Raw genomic sequence first — 17,574 nt, forward strand, 5'->3', positions numbered from 1 at the left:
CAGTGGCAAATTTACAGGCTGTTAATGTAAAAAATGTAATAATAGAATCAAAAATCACATAATTTGTTTTAATGAAATAATTATTTAATTGACCCTTGGAGTAGTGCAAGTGCACAAAGCTTCATTAAAAGTATAAGACCTCGCCTCATTGCCTCCACTGGTGCCAGGAGGTGGTTCGTTTTTTGCCCAGAGGATCGGAATTGCGATTCAACGGGGAAATGCTGCTAGCATTCTTGCCACCATTGCACGCGGTCGATTTAAACAGTAACTATTTTAATTCATATTTGTACATATTTAAGGACTTCGTGTTAAATTAAATGATATAATTGAAAGATAATACGCAATATAAGAATATGATTAGATGAATCAATCTAGAACAGATCCTAACCCTCCCAACAGCGGCTGAACTTTTCGAGTTAATGATGAATAATAACATGAAGGAAATTCTGTAACTCATTGAACAGAGGAACAGTCAGACCACGTTGGCGATGTATTTTTAGATAGATTAAAATACAATAAGTTACTTTGTTCGCCATTTTTAATATTATTAATCGCTTTTTCCACGTTGATAACATTGACAATATAAACACAATTAATTATTGTCTGTTAAGAAAAGCCCGTCAGCAGTTCTACTGCTCTGTAGTCACCAGGTTTACTATTATGAATAGAAGAGCGGGTGATCTGGGCTTATGAAAAATTGATAATCTGTTTCCTAAACATTGTGAACGGTTGCATGCGCTCGCGACTCGTGCCGTTGTCAGTACGGGCTGCAGTGCCAAGCACAAATCTTTGGACATGTCGCTGCGATTCATTGAAAAAATAACTATAAAACAATATGCATGCGTGTTATTTATACAACTCATATTATTCTGGCTTATTTTAATTAATTTGTCGTTATTATTCAAAATATTGACCGAAACTAAACAACAATCGTGATAAATATTAATTGGCAACACTTAGATAAAAAAACTAATACTACACTAAAAAAAAATAAAGTAGCGTGGGATTAAAAATCAAAATCATTATTAAAATTCACTTTATATATTTGTAAAATACAAAAGTGTACAAACTGTTTTAAAAATGTTACATATAAAAGTTGTGCTTTTTATTTCCTAACAAACAATAGTTGCGCTGTTCTTTATATAACATAAGTCATTTCGGGAGTTTTCATAATCTAGGTGGTTCCATATTTCCCCCCTATTAATCTATCCAAGAAATTATTTAACTATCATTCTCCAATTTTAACTAAATTTATGATTAAACTTCATAGAAGTGAAAATCTCTTTCCGTCAAATATGTTGCATATAAAGTTGCACTAAATTCTCTAAACATTCCAATAATATCGATAAAACATATGCGTTCGTCATTTTGAACACAATTCGTGTAAAGGAGGATAGCACTCCTTCAATTCACAATTCAAAATTTATTCTACATAAAAAAACAACCCCGACCAGACATGGTCTATGAATGCTCCCTGAACACTCACTGAAAAGAAAACTAAAATTGAGTCAACATAGCAAGGTAAATATTTTTAAATTTCGAACTGTTTTCTATATGTGTATGAGCATCATTAACCATATTGACATCTTACATGTATCTTCTAAGCTAATTATCATAATACTCGAAATCTATGTACTTATATTATACAGGCACAAGCGTTTTACAAAGGCTGCGATTTGAGCAACATGACACTTCATCAGTCTATAGTCTATACACAGGTGAATGATACTACAGATAATAATACACTTATCTGTATATTGTAAAAACATTGAATGCATCATAGACATTTTTTAATCATAAACATTATATTATTCAATACTGTTAAGTATGGAATGCATTTTAACCTTCGATATTTAAAAACAGTCCCGATTTCATAAAAAAAAAATATATTTAAAAAAAATTGCATTCGTTACTTTGAAGCACTATAATACATAAAGTAAGTCTTTTATCATTACTTACATTTTATATTTTACATTACTTTTGTTAGCAAAGTAAATTGACGCCTGATTCGATAATTGCCTTGAAGTTTTCTCTTCGTTTTTGGATTCCGAATTTTACGGAATATTTTTCTACATATATTTTAATTTTATCAAATTTCATAATTTATTTTTCACTACCGAAAATACCCTATTGTCTGAAAATTGTCATTGACTGCCCATTTAGCTTTAATTGGGTATATTTTGTCAAATCAGGCGTCAAACTACGGACGATAGTAAATGCGTTTGAGTTTTTCAATTACTTTACATATGGTTCCAACACCACTCTGCTCCACGATAATAATTATTATATTGTAAGTCTTTAATAGGATATGTTACAATTATCTTAGTGAAGCAATCTTTGGTCAATTTAGCCAAGAATACATCGAATACAATAGAAGCTTTGATTTACATCTATTACGGTGATTTAAGACTGTTATACGTGGCAGTTTATATATTTGCTATAACCATTCATAATTGTACCAATTTTTTGAGAACATACGAAGGCGAATATACTTTGCAGTCGAAAGCACAAAATCGATCAAATTGAGACGGCTACATAGTTAATGAATGTCCAAGATTTTCTACCTAAAGGTTTATTTATTTATTTTATTTATTTAGGTTGTGCAGTTTTGACGTCTATACGTTGTTATTTAACATTTAATTTGATATTAAAATTGGTATAATTATCAACACTATAATTATGTTGCAGTAACCCTAAAGTTTTATATAATTCTTGACTTCAGATACAATTTTATTCAAGAACGCCAATAACATTAAACACAGTTTTCCTCTTTGATCCTTAAAATGTCTACAAAATAGACGTGTACCGATAGGATATTTTTAACATTGCCTCGTGAATAAATATTTAATTTAAACTATGATATGGTCTTAAAACTAAGATATATATGTCTATACAATTATTTATATTATATAATTTATCTAGTTGCCAGTGCTTAAATACACAGCACACAGTGTAAGACTCGCCCACCAGTTTATAGGTCAGGCAGAAAAAAAAAATCAATATTAAAGATTATAAATTAAAAAAAAAACATTCCATTCATTTCATTCGTGATCCAAATATCGTAAATGTTCAATTGGCAGATATCTTAAATCTAAATTGAAATATTGTCTCGATCAATCGAAGAACGTCCGAATGAACGGAATGAAAATATTTAAAATAATAATGGCGGCAAAATACAATTTACATTGAATTTTATTATTACGGTTATATCTTTTAGATTTTGACAAAAAAAAATATACAAGAGTTTATAATTTACACGTAACGTGGTTCCGTATGTGCAATTATAAATACTAAATAATAATACTTTACTTGGCCGGATATGACGATTTATTTTTTTATTATATAACAGTAGTTTTGTTTGTGACAATTTGTTTTATTTAACTTAAATAAAGTAACATCACACTTATGATATTAGATAATTTAAAAATAAAAAAACAAAAAAATTTAAGGTACTAATTTTTTCGGCAAAAACAAAATCTATTCCCTACTTACATTTACAGTTTGTATTAAAATTTGTGCATTACGTTCCTTTACTTAACTAAATCTTACAATAATTACTTAAAACGATAAATATGACACAAATATACATAACTGTAAACAGTAAAAATGTATTAAATGCATTTTAAGTCTTATACAAAACAAAATGGCGTCGAAATTCAAATGTTATTAAGATGAGATTCATATAATTTCGTAATTGCACGATGAGATTATGGAAAATATTATTATATACTGGTTTAGATCACTGGATTCGAGTATTTTATATATTCAGTCTGTGGTTAAAAGTTCGAGAACCGGTATGAAATATTTCGAGTTCTCCTTCGACTATCGACTGCTTTCAATTAAGTTTTAACGGCAACTAACTTAACACTTAAACGGCTTAAGTGTTGCCATTTCAAATAAATATCTAAAATAAAAAATATGAGATTGACATTCTTTCGCCGAATTTATTTTTAAACTATATTTTTTTCTAAAATTTTATTTTTAATTCTTAGACAAATTTTATAAAGGTTGTGATGGTCTCAAGAAAATCTAACCTTCGAAGCAATAAAGCGCATACTTTCGATATGAACACATGGTACATTTGTATAGATAATAATGTATAGTTTTTTCGTCAATAACTTACTAGCAAAACGGTCTAAAATTTAAGTCTTTACTCTGGAAGGCTTACAGAACACATCAGCGCTATTATAAAGCGTACATTGTAATTTCAAGCAACAGAACCTTCGATAACAATCAGAACTAAATAAATTCCATATGTCATACAAGTCTATGTCCATCCTGAACGGAGTACTCCTCTTGTCAGACCGAGGTCTCTGAATTGAGCCGGAGTATAAATCTGTTACTCTTCGGATCCACCACCTCCTCGGCCAGACTGAACTTGGGCAGTTGTTTTATAGAACATATGAGCGATACGTCACCTTGTCTGAGTTGGAATTCTATGTTGTCAGCTAGGGGTCTCGCGAGGAGCTCGTCTGATATCAGAGACCAGCGTTGAATCGGTCTAGCTTCCTGTTCCGCGGATAGCACGGGACCCTCCACGAGGAAAGGCTCCAGGAAGGCCCGGGGCGAAGCGTCCTGAGAGAGACATCGAGCCAGATGGGCCAGAACCTGAGAATCAGTTAAAAAAGATTTATATTTCTATATTTTAATCGAAAAATTATATAATCAATTGTGCGAACATTAGGTACATGATGTAAAGCGGAATACAGGTGCGATATTCAAATAAAGCGCAGGAGGCAAAAATATTAAGTAGGCCTCTATAAAGCACTATTTAGCGATAGTGTTACGTTAATGTAAACCTAAGAGCGATAGAAAACATTGAATATTGACTGCATCGCTTTGCGGAATGAGTGCAAGCATATAAGTAGGTAGTATTCAGTAATGTTTATAGCCCGTTAACTGACGGAGTCCGCGGAGTGTCGCGGCTGCTGGCGCGTGGCGCGCAGGTACTTCTGCAGCGCGCGCGCCAGCGACGGGAACACGGCCTGCGCCGCCTCGCGCGGGCCCAGCGCGCCGCCTGCGGGCACGGGACGCCATTAGTCGGGCGACGGGCTCGGGGCCGGGGCCGGGGGCGGGGGCGCGGCGCACTGACCGTTGGCGGCGGAGAGGCGCACGCGGCGCACGTGCGCGAAGGCGTCCTCGGCGGCGGAATGCAGGCGCGCGCGGCGCTTGCGCACGCGCCGCTCGCGCTCGGCCTCCTCGTAGTAGCGCTCGTTGTGCGCCGAGCCCGAGTCGCGCCGCCGCCCCGCGCTGCCGGCGCACGAGCCGCCCGTCGACCTGCGGGCGGGGCCGAGGCGTCAGGCTGCACTCCTTCGAGTTTTATCGCTTTTCGTACTGAAGGGAATGCACGAGCCGGAATCGTTGTATACGCATTTCTCTCGTAGAACGCTCACCTGGTCTGCCCCGAAGGGGTGTTGGTGGTCGAATCGACCTCGTAGAACTTTATGCTGGCCTGGGCCTTTCTCTGCGACTTCGAAATTGGAATCTTCTCTAAATACGGGTTGTATATCGGAAACTCCGTGTAGTACTTCTGCAGGACCCACACGGCCGCCCTCTGTATGCTCAGCTGGCCGATGGAGTACGATCTGCTCTCTCCGTCGGGACTTCTCACAATTTTAATATAATAGACGGGTTCGAGATGTCGTATCTCCATCAGCACGACCGCGGCGTAGTGTATGAAGATCAACGTATCTCCAAAACTGGACACGTAGGAAACTAGAGAGGTATAGTCCATCGCCTCCTCCCCGACGGATAAAGCTTTCGTGGCCTCATTTATTTGTACGAAGTAAAAGAGCCAATAGGAAAATGTACAGACTGCTAAAATCACGAGCATCATCGCTCTGAACACGAATATTCTTGGCAATATGGCGTTCCTCGGGCGTAAAAAGATAGCCCATATGCCAATAGCTAATAAAACTAGTTTGAAGGCTAATGATAATAATATACCTTTACACTCAGCAGTGCAGGAAAGCAATTGAATGATTTGACTGGGCTGGATGGCTTTATTCTCTGACAGGCCGGGGAAGAAACCTAACTTTGGCAAAACTACCATTGCTAGTGGGCTCACAAACGAAACAAATGATAATCCTAAAGCGACCGTGGTACCAAAATATCTCGAACAAACAAAACCTAGCCCACTGTCTGAATCCATTGGCCAATTGCTAACATCTTCCATAGACTGTGAGCCTTCTGATGTATTCCCCGTTACAGCTGTGGTGTTCTCCCCCCAATTCTCATCTTGAGGCAGGATCTGAACCTCTATGACTTCTTGACCATCTCTCCCTATTTCTGGATTGATGTTCACACTGGTTTGGAATGGTGCCATTGTGTTGTCCATGCAGTCTTTTTTGTGGGATTTGGAACTTCTAAAATATATTAATATATATTAAAATTGATGAAAATATTATGTTATTGTAATCAAACATGCTGGCAAGTCAGAATATCCGCAGGAGGGATATATTTAAAAAATGTCACAATATCTCAAAGCTGCAAATGAAATTGTATGGAACTTTTAAGCAGTTGTATATTTTAACAATTATTTTACCTTTTTCTATTTAATGGCTATTTACTGATGATATAGAGCGAAAACTCGGTTAACTATTCATCAGCTAATTATGCTATATAATGTAAAATAGGATTGCTATTGTTTAAGACACTTAATAACTTAGCACCTTCAACGGCAATGCAAATTTCAATAATACATTATACAATTTACTTAATTTGAGTATTGAATGGTAATGTATTGCTGATAAATAAAATTATGGCTGAATAAATAACTATCCCTGCACACTATCTAATAAATTATAATACAATTCCTTTGAGTAACATTAAATTGTAATTAAAAATTGATAAAACTATAGGTTTCATTTGATTGGTAAACTAATTACTGTATATAGTAGTTTCATTTAATTGTACAGTAACAGTATTGTGGTAAAATATATAAATAAATAAATAAAAATAAATTTATTGTTATGTATGTGTTAACAAAATTGGTTAGTTGTGGAATAAATTTAATTTGGAAGTAAATACTTATTTGTAAGTATTATAGAGTATTATTATTCGTTGTTTGTGATGTGTATTAAAAAAAAAAGAAGCAGACTGAATGATTGAAAGATATACCATTTTTACTTGAGTTCAATAAGAAACATACTTTGACCATACAGAGATGTTATTGCAGGTTTTTGACAAAATAAGTTCATAGCACAAATCAATAATTTTGTTTACTTGTCCTCTTAAATATCTACTAATACAACTTAAGTTACTGTTCCAATGTTTTTAATCTATTATTATTATATCATCATTTATCGATATATGTATGATCAATCAACAAATTCTGTCGATCCTGCTCCTTTTTATATTGAATACCTAGCAAAACAGGGGCTTAATAACTAGTTTCATATATATATTAACCAAGCAAAATCATTTTCTAAATTAAAATCAACTCTTTTATGCATAGATGAAAATTAACTTACAATTTGTACTTGGTTATTGTGTACATCTATTTAACCAATTGTGATATTATGACTTAATTATATTGTAAAATGACAATACAAAAGTTGTGTTAAACTACTTGAATGAAAATGTATGACTTATTTTCTTAAAAAAACAAATGCACTTATTTAAACAATTTAGTTTAATACATTTTGTTCACTTTTAATTTTGGTCCATAAAACTATAGTCACATATATTTTTTAATATTGTTTGACTTGTAAATGCAGCAAAAACACACATATTTGGTTACACTTTTAACTTTCCTGTATATAAAAACCTTAATTAGTTAGAGGAGAGTATACATTTAGCTGCTACTATTAAGGGATAATTATAACATCGTTAAATAAACATACCGTGTGCTGCGATGCGTGTGCTGCCTGTGTCTCGAACTCCGCCGAGATCGGCTGCTTATCTCCGACCTCACAGACTCAGTCTCCATTGTAAAACTATTTCACAGTCACGACCGACCCCGCACATTATCCATGAGTAGTTTTCTCTATAAACCTGCAATAATCCACCGTGTAATCAAATCACGAAATCGGAGCAATTAAAATGCTTCTACATCACGGAAGTATGCACGTATAACAAGTCCGCTTTTATTATATAGACTACGTTTTCGACCTCATACACTAGTATAGTTATTGAATTTCTGAGTTCACTGTTCGCCGACGCAAATTACCTTTGCATTATTGATATTTAAGGGGATTTTCTAATTAGAGCGTCGTTTACAGGTGTCGTCGAGACAATTTCATATTGAATATTATACGACGAAAATCATTGACAGATAATAACCTAAAATTATGTTGTCTCTGTCATACATACTACGTTGCGTATAATATGATCTTCTTTCATCAACGTTTCTCTCCATTCTACTTAACATACTAGTATAACATCCGTTCTGAAATATGTTAAAAAGTTTATATTTATAATCAATTTAAAAATAACACGATAGTATTTATGAATTACATATTATTAACAAATATAATTATTAGTAAATATAATGCAGTAATTAATGTTATTATGAGTTATACAAACCATTTTGCAGAGACAAATAAAAGTGTGGCGGTGAATTCGAAAGAAATATTTAGAGCACTAGATTACAAGAAGTGATAATGATAAGATAACACGTCCGTATCTAGTACATAAATCATTGACCAGCTCATTTTAGACATGAAGGTATTGTTTATTTCTTAAAAATATGGAGGATCCTCAAAATGAAAACACCCAAAGGGAAAGTGGTGAAAATAGAGTGGAAGATCTGTACTTAGACAGAGTAGTAGCTTCACAACCAGAAATCGGACCAACCCCTCCAGATGGGGGATATGGATGGCTGATTGTCTTCTCGGCGATAGTGTATCATATAACCGTGCCTACAATATTAATTTTATATGGATTGGTAATTTTAAAATCGATACGAGAGGAGGATCATGAAGTAGGCGAAAAAATGAAGATATGGGACGTTGATGTAGCACTTATGCCCGTTATTATGGTGGTGATTAGGCTACTTCTAGAGTCATGGTGCAGAGCTGTTGTGAAAATTTTCAATATGCCAAGATTTACTGCATTAGCTGGCTTGTGTCTGACGGTGGCTGGCGTACTATTATCAAGTTACTCTACAAGCACATACAGTAATAACCACATTGTCAACATATTTTCGGGAATATTTGCTGGTAAGTTTCAATTGTTATAGTATTGCCTGATTTCGACGCGAGTATTATGAGGCATTGTTCTGTCTCATTGTTTATGAAGGTCACACACACGCTATGTGACGAGTATAACAATGTAATATTTTGTATGCGATTAAGCAGATATGTTAAAGTATTGTATTTAATGACCGTCACATTATATCGACTAACCTAAATTATCTTTGAAGGTATTGATTTGAGCCGTCGGCATAGTATTTGCACAAACGAATTCATTGAAGTACTTGTTATTTTAATATTTATGTTAAATTGTTTTCAATTCACATTTACTATTATTTGACACTAACCTTAATTGATTTATATATTGCTTAATATAACTTAATATAAACTTATTTTAAACAATCCAGAAGGACGTAAGAAGTAAATACATGCTTATATTTCAAAGCATTGATTTATCCGTAAATTTGAGTCACTTTTAAATAAATCACATCGCATTATATTTTTTAAGTAAATTTTAAATTAAGATCACACGTTTAAACGCCATGGTCTGTAGACATTGTATTTATGTCTAAATGTTGAACATATTTTAAAAATTAAAAATATATCTAGGTAAAATTTTGTGTTCATGGACATTTCTACAGCAATTACGGATGATATGAAATTACTACATTCGCTGACTCATATTATTAATCACTAACCATAACAATAGAACACATTTTAACTTATTTTAATTCCCGGAAAACATTTTCATATTCGAAAGATTTGAGATACCGCACCGCAATAAACTATAATATAGTTTATATAGTATAAAATAACTACGTTGTATAACAGACTGGACTCGGAATAAACTCAATTTGCTGTAAAATTCAATAGCTTAGTGTTTTTTTTCGCATATGAAATACCAGTCTACTCCGCAACTTCACACTGGTGAATTAATTTGCGAAATACCATTCCCTGGTCCGAATTAATCGCATTTGCAGATAATCAGGTCCTATTTTTATTACTCTCTTATTAATAAATTTCTAAAAATCTGTTTTAGGTGCAGGATGCGCTTTAACTGGTCAACAAACAGATGTCATCATCACTCACTACTTCAGAGACAAACTTACGATTGCGCAAAGACTCGTACGCATGGCACCTTCCCTTGGCAATGTATTAACGTGCCTTCTTGTCGGTTATCTCTGCACTATTTACACAAGTGATATAGTAGTTATGATTTATGGAGCTATACTTATGCAAAACTGTCTTTTCCTTGCCGCTTACACCCGTCCTGTATATATCGAAAGAGTCATTCGAACAACTTATAACATGCTCCGAGCTGTTGAAGATGATGACGAAGTTATATTTTCAAATCAGAATCCAAATCCAAATCAAAGGCCGACAGAAACACAAGTTGCAAGCAGAAGTCCAACTACGGTCGCCGAAAATGTAGTCTCGACTCAAGACGAAGAAACTGACGTTGTCGTTTTCAATTCGAGGCGAGATGCAAAAGAAATTCTCGACCCGGAGGTGCGACACAGAGAAAATAACACACAAGCGAGATTCTCATCAGATTTCAGTGCAATGTACGATGGTCCTTCGTCGAACCGATTTTCGTCAGACTTCGGAGCTCTCGACATATCAAGTTATAGTCGAATAAGCGGTTATCAGGAATTGGAGAATATTGACAGAGATGGACAAAATCCTCAGCCTCTCTACAGGGAAACAACAGTAAATGCTGCTTCAAACAGTCTGGTGTTTACGTCAGACATAACTCCAGGAACAGCACGAAGGACAGCTTCTTTGAAAAAGAACTTTATAACGGTCATGAATATGTTACTCGACTTGAATTTCTACTTATATACGTTATTACATTTGTGCACTACTTTTTCCATACTTATATTAGGGTTAGTGTTTCCTGCGATGATTTGGGAATTAAATACATCGATGAACGTTTGGTCGGTAAGTAAAATTATTTCACTCGACCATTTAAATAGATACCATGTTTACCATAGCGACCATATATAATCAGAATCTCTTAATGATATTATACAACTGTCATATTGTTTTTTTACAACTGACCTGTTCAGAAGAACAATAATTTTATTACACATTTGTTTTCACATTTTATTAAATTTATTTGGTTTTTAGGTAGCGTCGGTGACAGCGATAGCTCATGGGGCCGCCCTCATGTTTGTAATGCTGTGCATTGCATTACCGAAAAACATAAATGAAAAGGCGCGATTATGCGCTACCTTCTGCGTTTGTGGTGCCATTGGCTTTTACGGTGAGATTTTTTTATTTAGCTTCGATAACAGACAAGTTGCCGCCACTGAAAATCTGATCATCAGAATAATCCTAACTTTTTTTACTTGGCCGATCTTTGGCTTAAACCAATCATTAATATATTGTTATGAAAAAATTACAATTTCAACATAATATGTTTGTACTATACAGTAATTATACTTTTTTATTTAACAGGTATAACTCTTTCAATAAACAAAAGTTTCCTGACTGTTTGGTGCATGTTCGCAAGTTTTTCAACAGCAGCATCAAGCGTTCTTCAACAGCCGCTTTACAACGCGCTTAATGAGTTCGACACAACTGCGACAATGACCACAGCTAACGCCATCGTCGCCATCATTATAATGGTGTGGTCACTTGTGTATAATTACGAATACAAAACATGTTTCTTTATTGCCAGCCTCTTACAGACAGGTACGGCATGTGTTTTCTTCGCAGCCTCATTTAGAAGAAGGAGATAATATGCTAATTTTATAATTTCAATAATAAACTAAAAAAATAGGTTACATATTTTAGGAATTCAATTGACATCTAAAACAAAAATTATTTATTTATGATGACTTAACTTTACAAAAGTATGTTTTAAATGAAATTCTCAAACGTTTGTTAGGTTATAAAAAAGGATCAAACTATAAAAAATTAAGGATTGTTTATCTTCTACCATGTACTCTCTCTGCCGTTGGGTCCGCATTTACTGTCAAAGTGACGTTTTTAATATAATTTCAAAATTATATTTGGCAACATTATGCCGTTCTGGCTGTGCCATCCATCAATTGCAAATTAAGTACAAATTTGAAAGCTTTTATCATTAATATCGCCTGATATTTACCACAAAATCTTCAAGCCACGCTGCTTATTTTATTCGTAAAGTGGCGCAGGGAGAGCAGACTCAACTTTACAACTCAATATCAATTTATTCATAAAATTATTTTACCGTAAAACGAATTTAATATGCACTAATAGTATAATTTCTGAATTTTATGTCATTGTACAAATGAAACAAATACACGTTTTTTTTTATTTATTGTATAAGAGATCATTGCTTACATTAAGTATACGAATGAAATATGTTATAACACAGATTAGAATATAAGTAAAATTTAAGTAAATAATTACGGTTTTCTATAGCATAAGAAATAATAATGAAAATGTCAATTAAGCTATATTTACAAACTTTCTATGATGTGTAAAATAGTTTTTTTTTAGTCATGAATTATATGTTATAGTTCGTAATTTTATTGTTGAGTAGTTATAATATATGCAATTTTATTTATATTAACATACTTAATTTTTTATTAACATTTTGATTAAAAAAAACGAAATAAAATGTAATTTATACTATCAATCTATTTAATTATTCGAATAAATATTTTTTATAAATAATTTGTGGTATTACATGACCCTCACACAGACTTAAAATTATTTATACTGAAAAAATTAACCTGTATTTAATGAATTAAGATTAAATATAAACCTGTATTTGATGAATTAAACCTAATAGGAATGTTAAATAAAGACCTTTAGACCAATTAGTCTAAACTTATTTGATGCTCCAAAAATAAAACCCACTATAATCTACTTTAAAAAATAACTATAAAATTCGATTATAATGGCACTGCGTACAGATTTGTATACATATTAAGGACTCAAATAATCTATCCAAGCTTCGTGATGTATCAAAAATAAATAAAAATTAAATGCCAATTTACATACTAGATTAAACAAAAAGTTCAAATATTTACATATTCAGATTTGATTGATTCTTGATTTCGAATGAACTATGTACTTAGATTATGTACTGTGTAATATACAAAGTTGTTAAACTTGGTGTAGAAATTGTTTTGACAATAATTTTTAATTTCATATGGCTTATTAGAAGTTATTTTTTTACATTAGCTCCTGTCTGACTTTTATACTTTTAACTGTGTAATTATTATTAGCGCCGTATGAATATAGACTAACCATAGTAATTGTAGTTGTATTAAAATAAATCTATTTAATTCAATTTAACTTAACAAATCCATCATTTCACTAGCGTTCAACTTTTTAACGGGGTTATTATTGTTCGTACTATTTTGATTCTGGTTAGGTAAAAGAGATTCGAAGGCTGACCAGTCTTGTTTCATACTGTTCTGGTTGTTTTGATTATTTGCCCATTTATTATTAAAGTTACCGCTTGGATTTGTAAAATTCCCCATCGGTTGAGTCCATCCTGTACTTGAAGGTAAAGCGAGTTGGTTATCAAAGGGGATGCTGCTATTTTGATAACCAAGATTAGCTGAAGAATTGCCAACATTGAGATTATAGTTTGGTACAGTTTGTGTAACTATTGGTGTTGGTTGGCTTATGCTTGATGCTGGTTGAAGAGGCCTAGTTGTCAATTGGTTTAAATTGGACTGGAGTAATGAACTGGTTAGGTCGACTGGTTTGGAAAGCTGTGGAGGAGGAACGATTACAGGAGCAGGAATTACGTGCGGATGATGCTGCCGGGAAAACTTTCGGGCACTTTCTTGTTGCTGTGCTATTCTGAAAACGAAAATACTAATTCTTAAAACAAAATAAGCAATTACTCATACTTAAATTTACTACTCATCGCTAGATGGCGCTGCTGGGTTTTGCAAGAAAACTGTATCTGTTTATTATTCTTACCTCTGTTTGTCTTCAATACTAAGAGACCCACTTTCATTAACATTCAGAGCAGACGGTTCACTCTTTTCTTGTTTGTTATTAAATGAAAAGGGATCAATGCCGAGCCCTGAGAACATTTTATCTATGTCTGTTTGAGGAGCTGCTGGTACAAGATTCTCTGATGATGTCAAAGCCTGTTCCATTACGCTAAAATTTCATAATGATGACGTATAATTATCGTATGATTTGAATTGGGTTAATACTTAGACTTAAAAATACTCACTTCGACTCATTCTGTATGGAGTTTAGTTGTTCCAACTTAGTCCTATGCTCAGCCTCCACCTTAGAGATCATTTGCTTCACGAGTGAAATGAGAGCATTAAACTGGTTCAATGTTAACCCATTTTCAACACATAATGGTATTAGGAATGGTAAAACTTTCGTTGCCATAACCTCTTTCGTTATTCCGAGTTTTTTATGACTTAGAGTTAACTTGTAAATACCTGCAGTGGAACATTTATATACAGTTTGAAATATTTTTTATATTATATAAATTTTACAATAAACTAGAATTTTAAAGATTAATTACGCTTTTGTTAAATTAAACTTGGAAGCTATTCATTAAATACAAACTGAAATCCCACCTAGGTCCAGTTGTTGATAAAATTAAGGATAATTAATTAAAATTGATAAACTGTAATAGCAAAGTTTATATGATTAATTTAGATTAAAAAGTAAAGTATTCCTATAACATGTTTAAATAGATACAAACATACCCAAAATTCCCATTAGCACAGCCGGTTCTCTAGACGGTATCTGTGGTAGGAACGGAATAATTTCGTCCAACACAAGCCATTTGTCCAAATGTTCCAACAATTTACCAAGACATAAAAGACAGTTTACACGAACCGAAATATAGTTCGTACTTATACACAGCTTCTTTATACGCGGTAATAGAGCATTCTTCATTGCAGGATAATCAATCAGTGAAGCGAATGTTGGCAGCACCGACAGGCAAAGCTCTTGGATTTGTTGAGCGTCTGATTCCAATGCACGATACAACATTGGTAGAATATCACTCTTTACTTCGTCTCCTGGAGTCAATTTCAATAGCAGTTCCATTTTTTGCATAAATATTAGTAATATTTGTATTGGGTCTTGTATAAGCATCACTGGTTTTAGAACTGGCAGGATATATTTTATGTATTCATCTTTCGTTGAGTTTTCGGCTATGAGTAGAACATTTGGAAGTACGAAGGGAACCATCGGCGGGTTGACGAATTCTTTCGTGAGACATGGCAAAATTCTATATATGCAAATGCGATGTGGCATTTTTTGTATAATTTGCGGTAAGCCTTTGTAAAATTGAGATTTTTGCAAGTTGTCCCATTGAAATAATGAGTCTAAATAATTTAATGTTTTAACACCAACATCTTCAAAATATGGAATCTGAAAACAAAAAAAGGCAGTTGCAGTATAACTAAGATGTAGTTATAAAATATGAGTTTTAACAAAAAATTAAAAAAAATAGTCTCCTTAATATTGTATTCTGACCAAAAGACAAGATTAGTGACCATGTAATGCTTGTGCATTTTTCGCCAATTTTCTTTGAGAATATACTACAAATTTTACCAATATTTACATTTAATATTAGTGTTTTCCCTCTTGATGAACAACCATATATTTTAACTAGCACACCATAATAACCAAATGGCTGTGTTTTAGCAACCATGCTACCATTGTTTGGTGAGGTTATATTAATTGAGTTATATATTCAAATTTCATATCTAATAATAATATATTTTGAGTGAGTTATATTACATAGTAGTTCATTAAAACAGACTATTTTAATTACTGAATTTTGTACATTATAGTTTTTTCTTGTATATTTAATGTTACATAAAATTCAGATAATACTATAAAATTGTTATTGTTATTTTATAATATTAACAATTCAAGTGAATTCTAAATTTTTAAAAATATGACACAATATTTCACTGAAGGTAAGATAATTACCAAGCTCTATTAAAAAATTCAATCTTATTAATACCTTGTTTTACAATGAGTAACTACCATTAAAATATTTTTATGAATATTTTCAAGATATTTATTTAGAATGTTACTATTTATTAATAAGTATAAATACTTGGCTTTCTTTTTGATACACTGAACAAAATTGATAGAATATAAATATGAATACTTACTTTTAAGAATTGATGCGGATCAGGTCTGAGTTCTGGAGTGGCATTTAACATAAGTTTAACAAATTCTCTCAAACCCTCATTTACACAGAATAATCTAGAAGGTGGCAAGTTTTTGATCTCATTTACAAATCTTTTAAACTTCCCATAATCATTGCCAATGTTGCCTAATGTTTGATGACCTGTGCTATGTATGGCATAGATGAACATACCTAGTGAGTAAATGTCACTTGCCGGGGAATGTGAGGCAGATAAAATATACTCCGGTGCCAAATAGTCTAAGGCAGGCTGAGTCAAGGGTGGCATAGCCTGACAATATTCAGTAAAAGGCCAAAATGGTGCAGAACCAGTCATGCTTTGATTAGCAATACAAAAATCAAAACCAAATATTTTCCAAGCACCCTGTTGGTTTACAATAATAGATTCTGGACAGATATTGTGATGGAGTAATTTGACATCATTATGTAAAAATGCTAGGCCTTCAGCTATTTGCATCAAGCCATATTTTATTTCGACCTCATAAAGTTTATAGTTAATCACATTGTTTGGTACAGGTTGGGGCATATTCTCCGTATTTCCAAGTATATTAGATAAGCTTGCAAAAACTGGTTCAGTTGCAAAAGCCAGACTTTCTCTGCTCTCTTCTAAGCTGTGCTGGACTGTAAGTATTTGAGGGTGCCTCAACTTCGTTAGTTGCACAATACCACGTTTTAAAATGTCTATCATTATGTCTCTGTCTGTTTTCGACCATCTTTCCAATTGTTTTTTCTCAAAAACAAATATTGATGCTTCTTGCTTTGTTGATTTTTTGTAACCTTTGTAAACTTTCCATAATAATCCTACAAAAGACATATAATTGGTGTATAATAATAATATTTTCGCTTTAATAAAGAATGTACAATATATAGGTATATTTACCAGGCCCAGCGCTAGCAATATATTGAGTCGCTTCGAATTCTCGGGTGACTGGATTTCCTGGTAAAACTCCTGATAATTGTGACACTGTATTACTGACGGACGAATAGAATTTGTTAAATACTTCCATTTTAGTTTAGCTTAACGCGTAGGTATTGCGAAAAGTAGAAACATTACAAAAAAAGATAAAATGTAGCATTAGCCAAAAAGATCATGAACAAGTGACAAAAACTGTCAGTGTCAATACTAAATATGACATCTGAAACAATCCAGATTACTGAAAATTGAACTAGAAAATTATTTATTTGGGTGAAACTACTTTTTAATTGAGTTACATTCGTAGCATCCTAAATAATTGATAATTCAACATTTCATATAAATATTTTTTATATACTTGTAAGATAATTTTATTA

General features: G+C 33.1%; 3 protein-coding genes across 4 annotated transcripts; 1 reads left to right on the plus strand and 2 right to left on the minus strand.

The window, feature by feature from the left end:
* Positions 1-2,602: 2,602 nt before the first annotated feature.
* LOC113395340 (vang-like protein 1) lies at positions 2,603-8,274 on the minus strand. 2 transcript variants are annotated; one of them, XM_026632933.2, is made up of 6 exons: positions 8,171-8,274; positions 7,845-7,995; positions 5,394-6,365; positions 5,093-5,277; positions 4,905-5,017; positions 2,603-4,608 (listed from the first exon to the last, which is right to left on the minus strand). In XM_026632933.2, the coding sequence occupies exons 2-6, from the start codon at positions 7,928-7,930 to the stop codon at positions 4,300-4,302; spliced, it is 1,665 nt and encodes a 554-aa protein (XP_026488718.2). In that variant the 5' UTR covers positions 7,931-7,995; positions 8,171-8,274; the 3' UTR covers positions 2,603-4,299. The 2 variants fall into 2 exon arrangements, with proteins under 2 accessions (XP_026488718.2, XP_064072252.1); XM_064216182.1 differs by lacking the exon at positions 8,171-8,274 and having other exon boundaries at positions 5,394-6,362; positions 7,841-8,164.
* A 304-nt stretch (positions 8,275-8,578) lies between these two features.
* On the plus strand, positions 8,579-11,997 carry LOC113395339 (uncharacterized). The gene is made up of 4 exons (XM_026632932.2): positions 8,579-9,161; positions 10,174-11,075; positions 11,265-11,400; positions 11,595-11,997. Exons 1-4 carry the CDS (start codon positions 8,690-8,692, stop codon positions 11,876-11,878), a joined length of 1,794 nt encoding a protein of 597 aa, XP_026488717.1. The 5' UTR covers positions 8,579-8,689; the 3' UTR covers positions 11,879-11,997.
* Positions 11,998-12,975: 978 nt separating this feature from the next.
* LOC113395309 (SCY1-like protein 2) lies at positions 12,976-17,432 on the minus strand. Its single transcript, XM_026632887.2, has 6 exons — positions 17,165-17,432; positions 16,250-17,085; positions 14,822-15,494; positions 14,329-14,548; positions 14,067-14,252; positions 12,976-13,943 (listed from the first exon to the last, which is right to left on the minus strand). Exons 1-6 carry the CDS (start codon positions 17,289-17,291, stop codon positions 13,424-13,426), a joined length of 2,562 nt encoding a protein of 853 aa, XP_026488672.2. The 5' UTR covers positions 17,292-17,432; the 3' UTR covers positions 12,976-13,423.
* Between the last annotated feature and the right edge of the window lie 142 nt (positions 17,433-17,574).

This window comes from Vanessa tameamea, chromosome 11, assembly GCF_037043105.1.
Source record: "Vanessa tameamea isolate UH-Manoa-2023 chromosome 11, ilVanTame1 primary haplotype, whole genome shotgun sequence".
Taxonomy (NCBI): Eukaryota; Metazoa; Arthropoda; class Insecta; order Lepidoptera; family Nymphalidae; genus Vanessa; species Vanessa tameamea.

Excerpts from the sequence above, each read along its gene's own strand:
- LOC113395309 (XM_026632887.2), bottom strand. The coding sequence starts at position 17,291 with ATGGAAGTATTTAACAAATTCTATTCGTCCGTCAGTAATACAGTGTCA. Across the intron at positions 15,495-16,249 it reads ATCCGCATCAATTCTTAAAA|ATTCCATATTTTGAAGATGT; the intron begins GTAAGTATTCAT and ends TTTTGTTTTCAG. Across the intron at positions 14,549-14,821 it reads TGTGCTAATGGGAATTTTGG|GTATTTACAAGTTAACTCTA; the intron begins GTATGTTTGTAT and ends GTTCCACTGCAG.
- LOC113395340 (XM_026632933.2), bottom strand. The coding sequence starts at position 7,930 with ATGGAGACTGAGTCTGTGAGGTCGGAGATAAGCAGCCGATCTCGGCGG. Across the intron at positions 5,278-5,393 it reads ACCCCTTCGGGGCAGACCAG|GTCGACGGGCGGCTCGTGCG; the intron begins GTGAGCGTTCTA and ends CCCCGCCCGCAG. Across the intron at positions 4,609-4,904 it reads CGCGACACTCCGCGGACTCC|GTTCTGGCCCATCTGGCTCG; the intron begins GTCAGTTAACGG and ends ACTGATTCTCAG.
- LOC113395339 (XM_026632932.2), top strand. The coding sequence starts at position 8,690 with ATGGAGGATCCTCAAAATGAAAACACCCAAAGGGAAAGTGGTGAAAAT. Across the intron at positions 9,162-10,173 it reads ATTTTCGGGAATATTTGCTG|GTGCAGGATGCGCTTTAACT; the intron begins GTAAGTTTCAAT and ends AATCTGTTTTAG. Across the intron at positions 11,076-11,264 it reads CATCGATGAACGTTTGGTCG|GTAGCGTCGGTGACAGCGAT; the intron begins GTAAGTAAAATT and ends TTTGGTTTTTAG.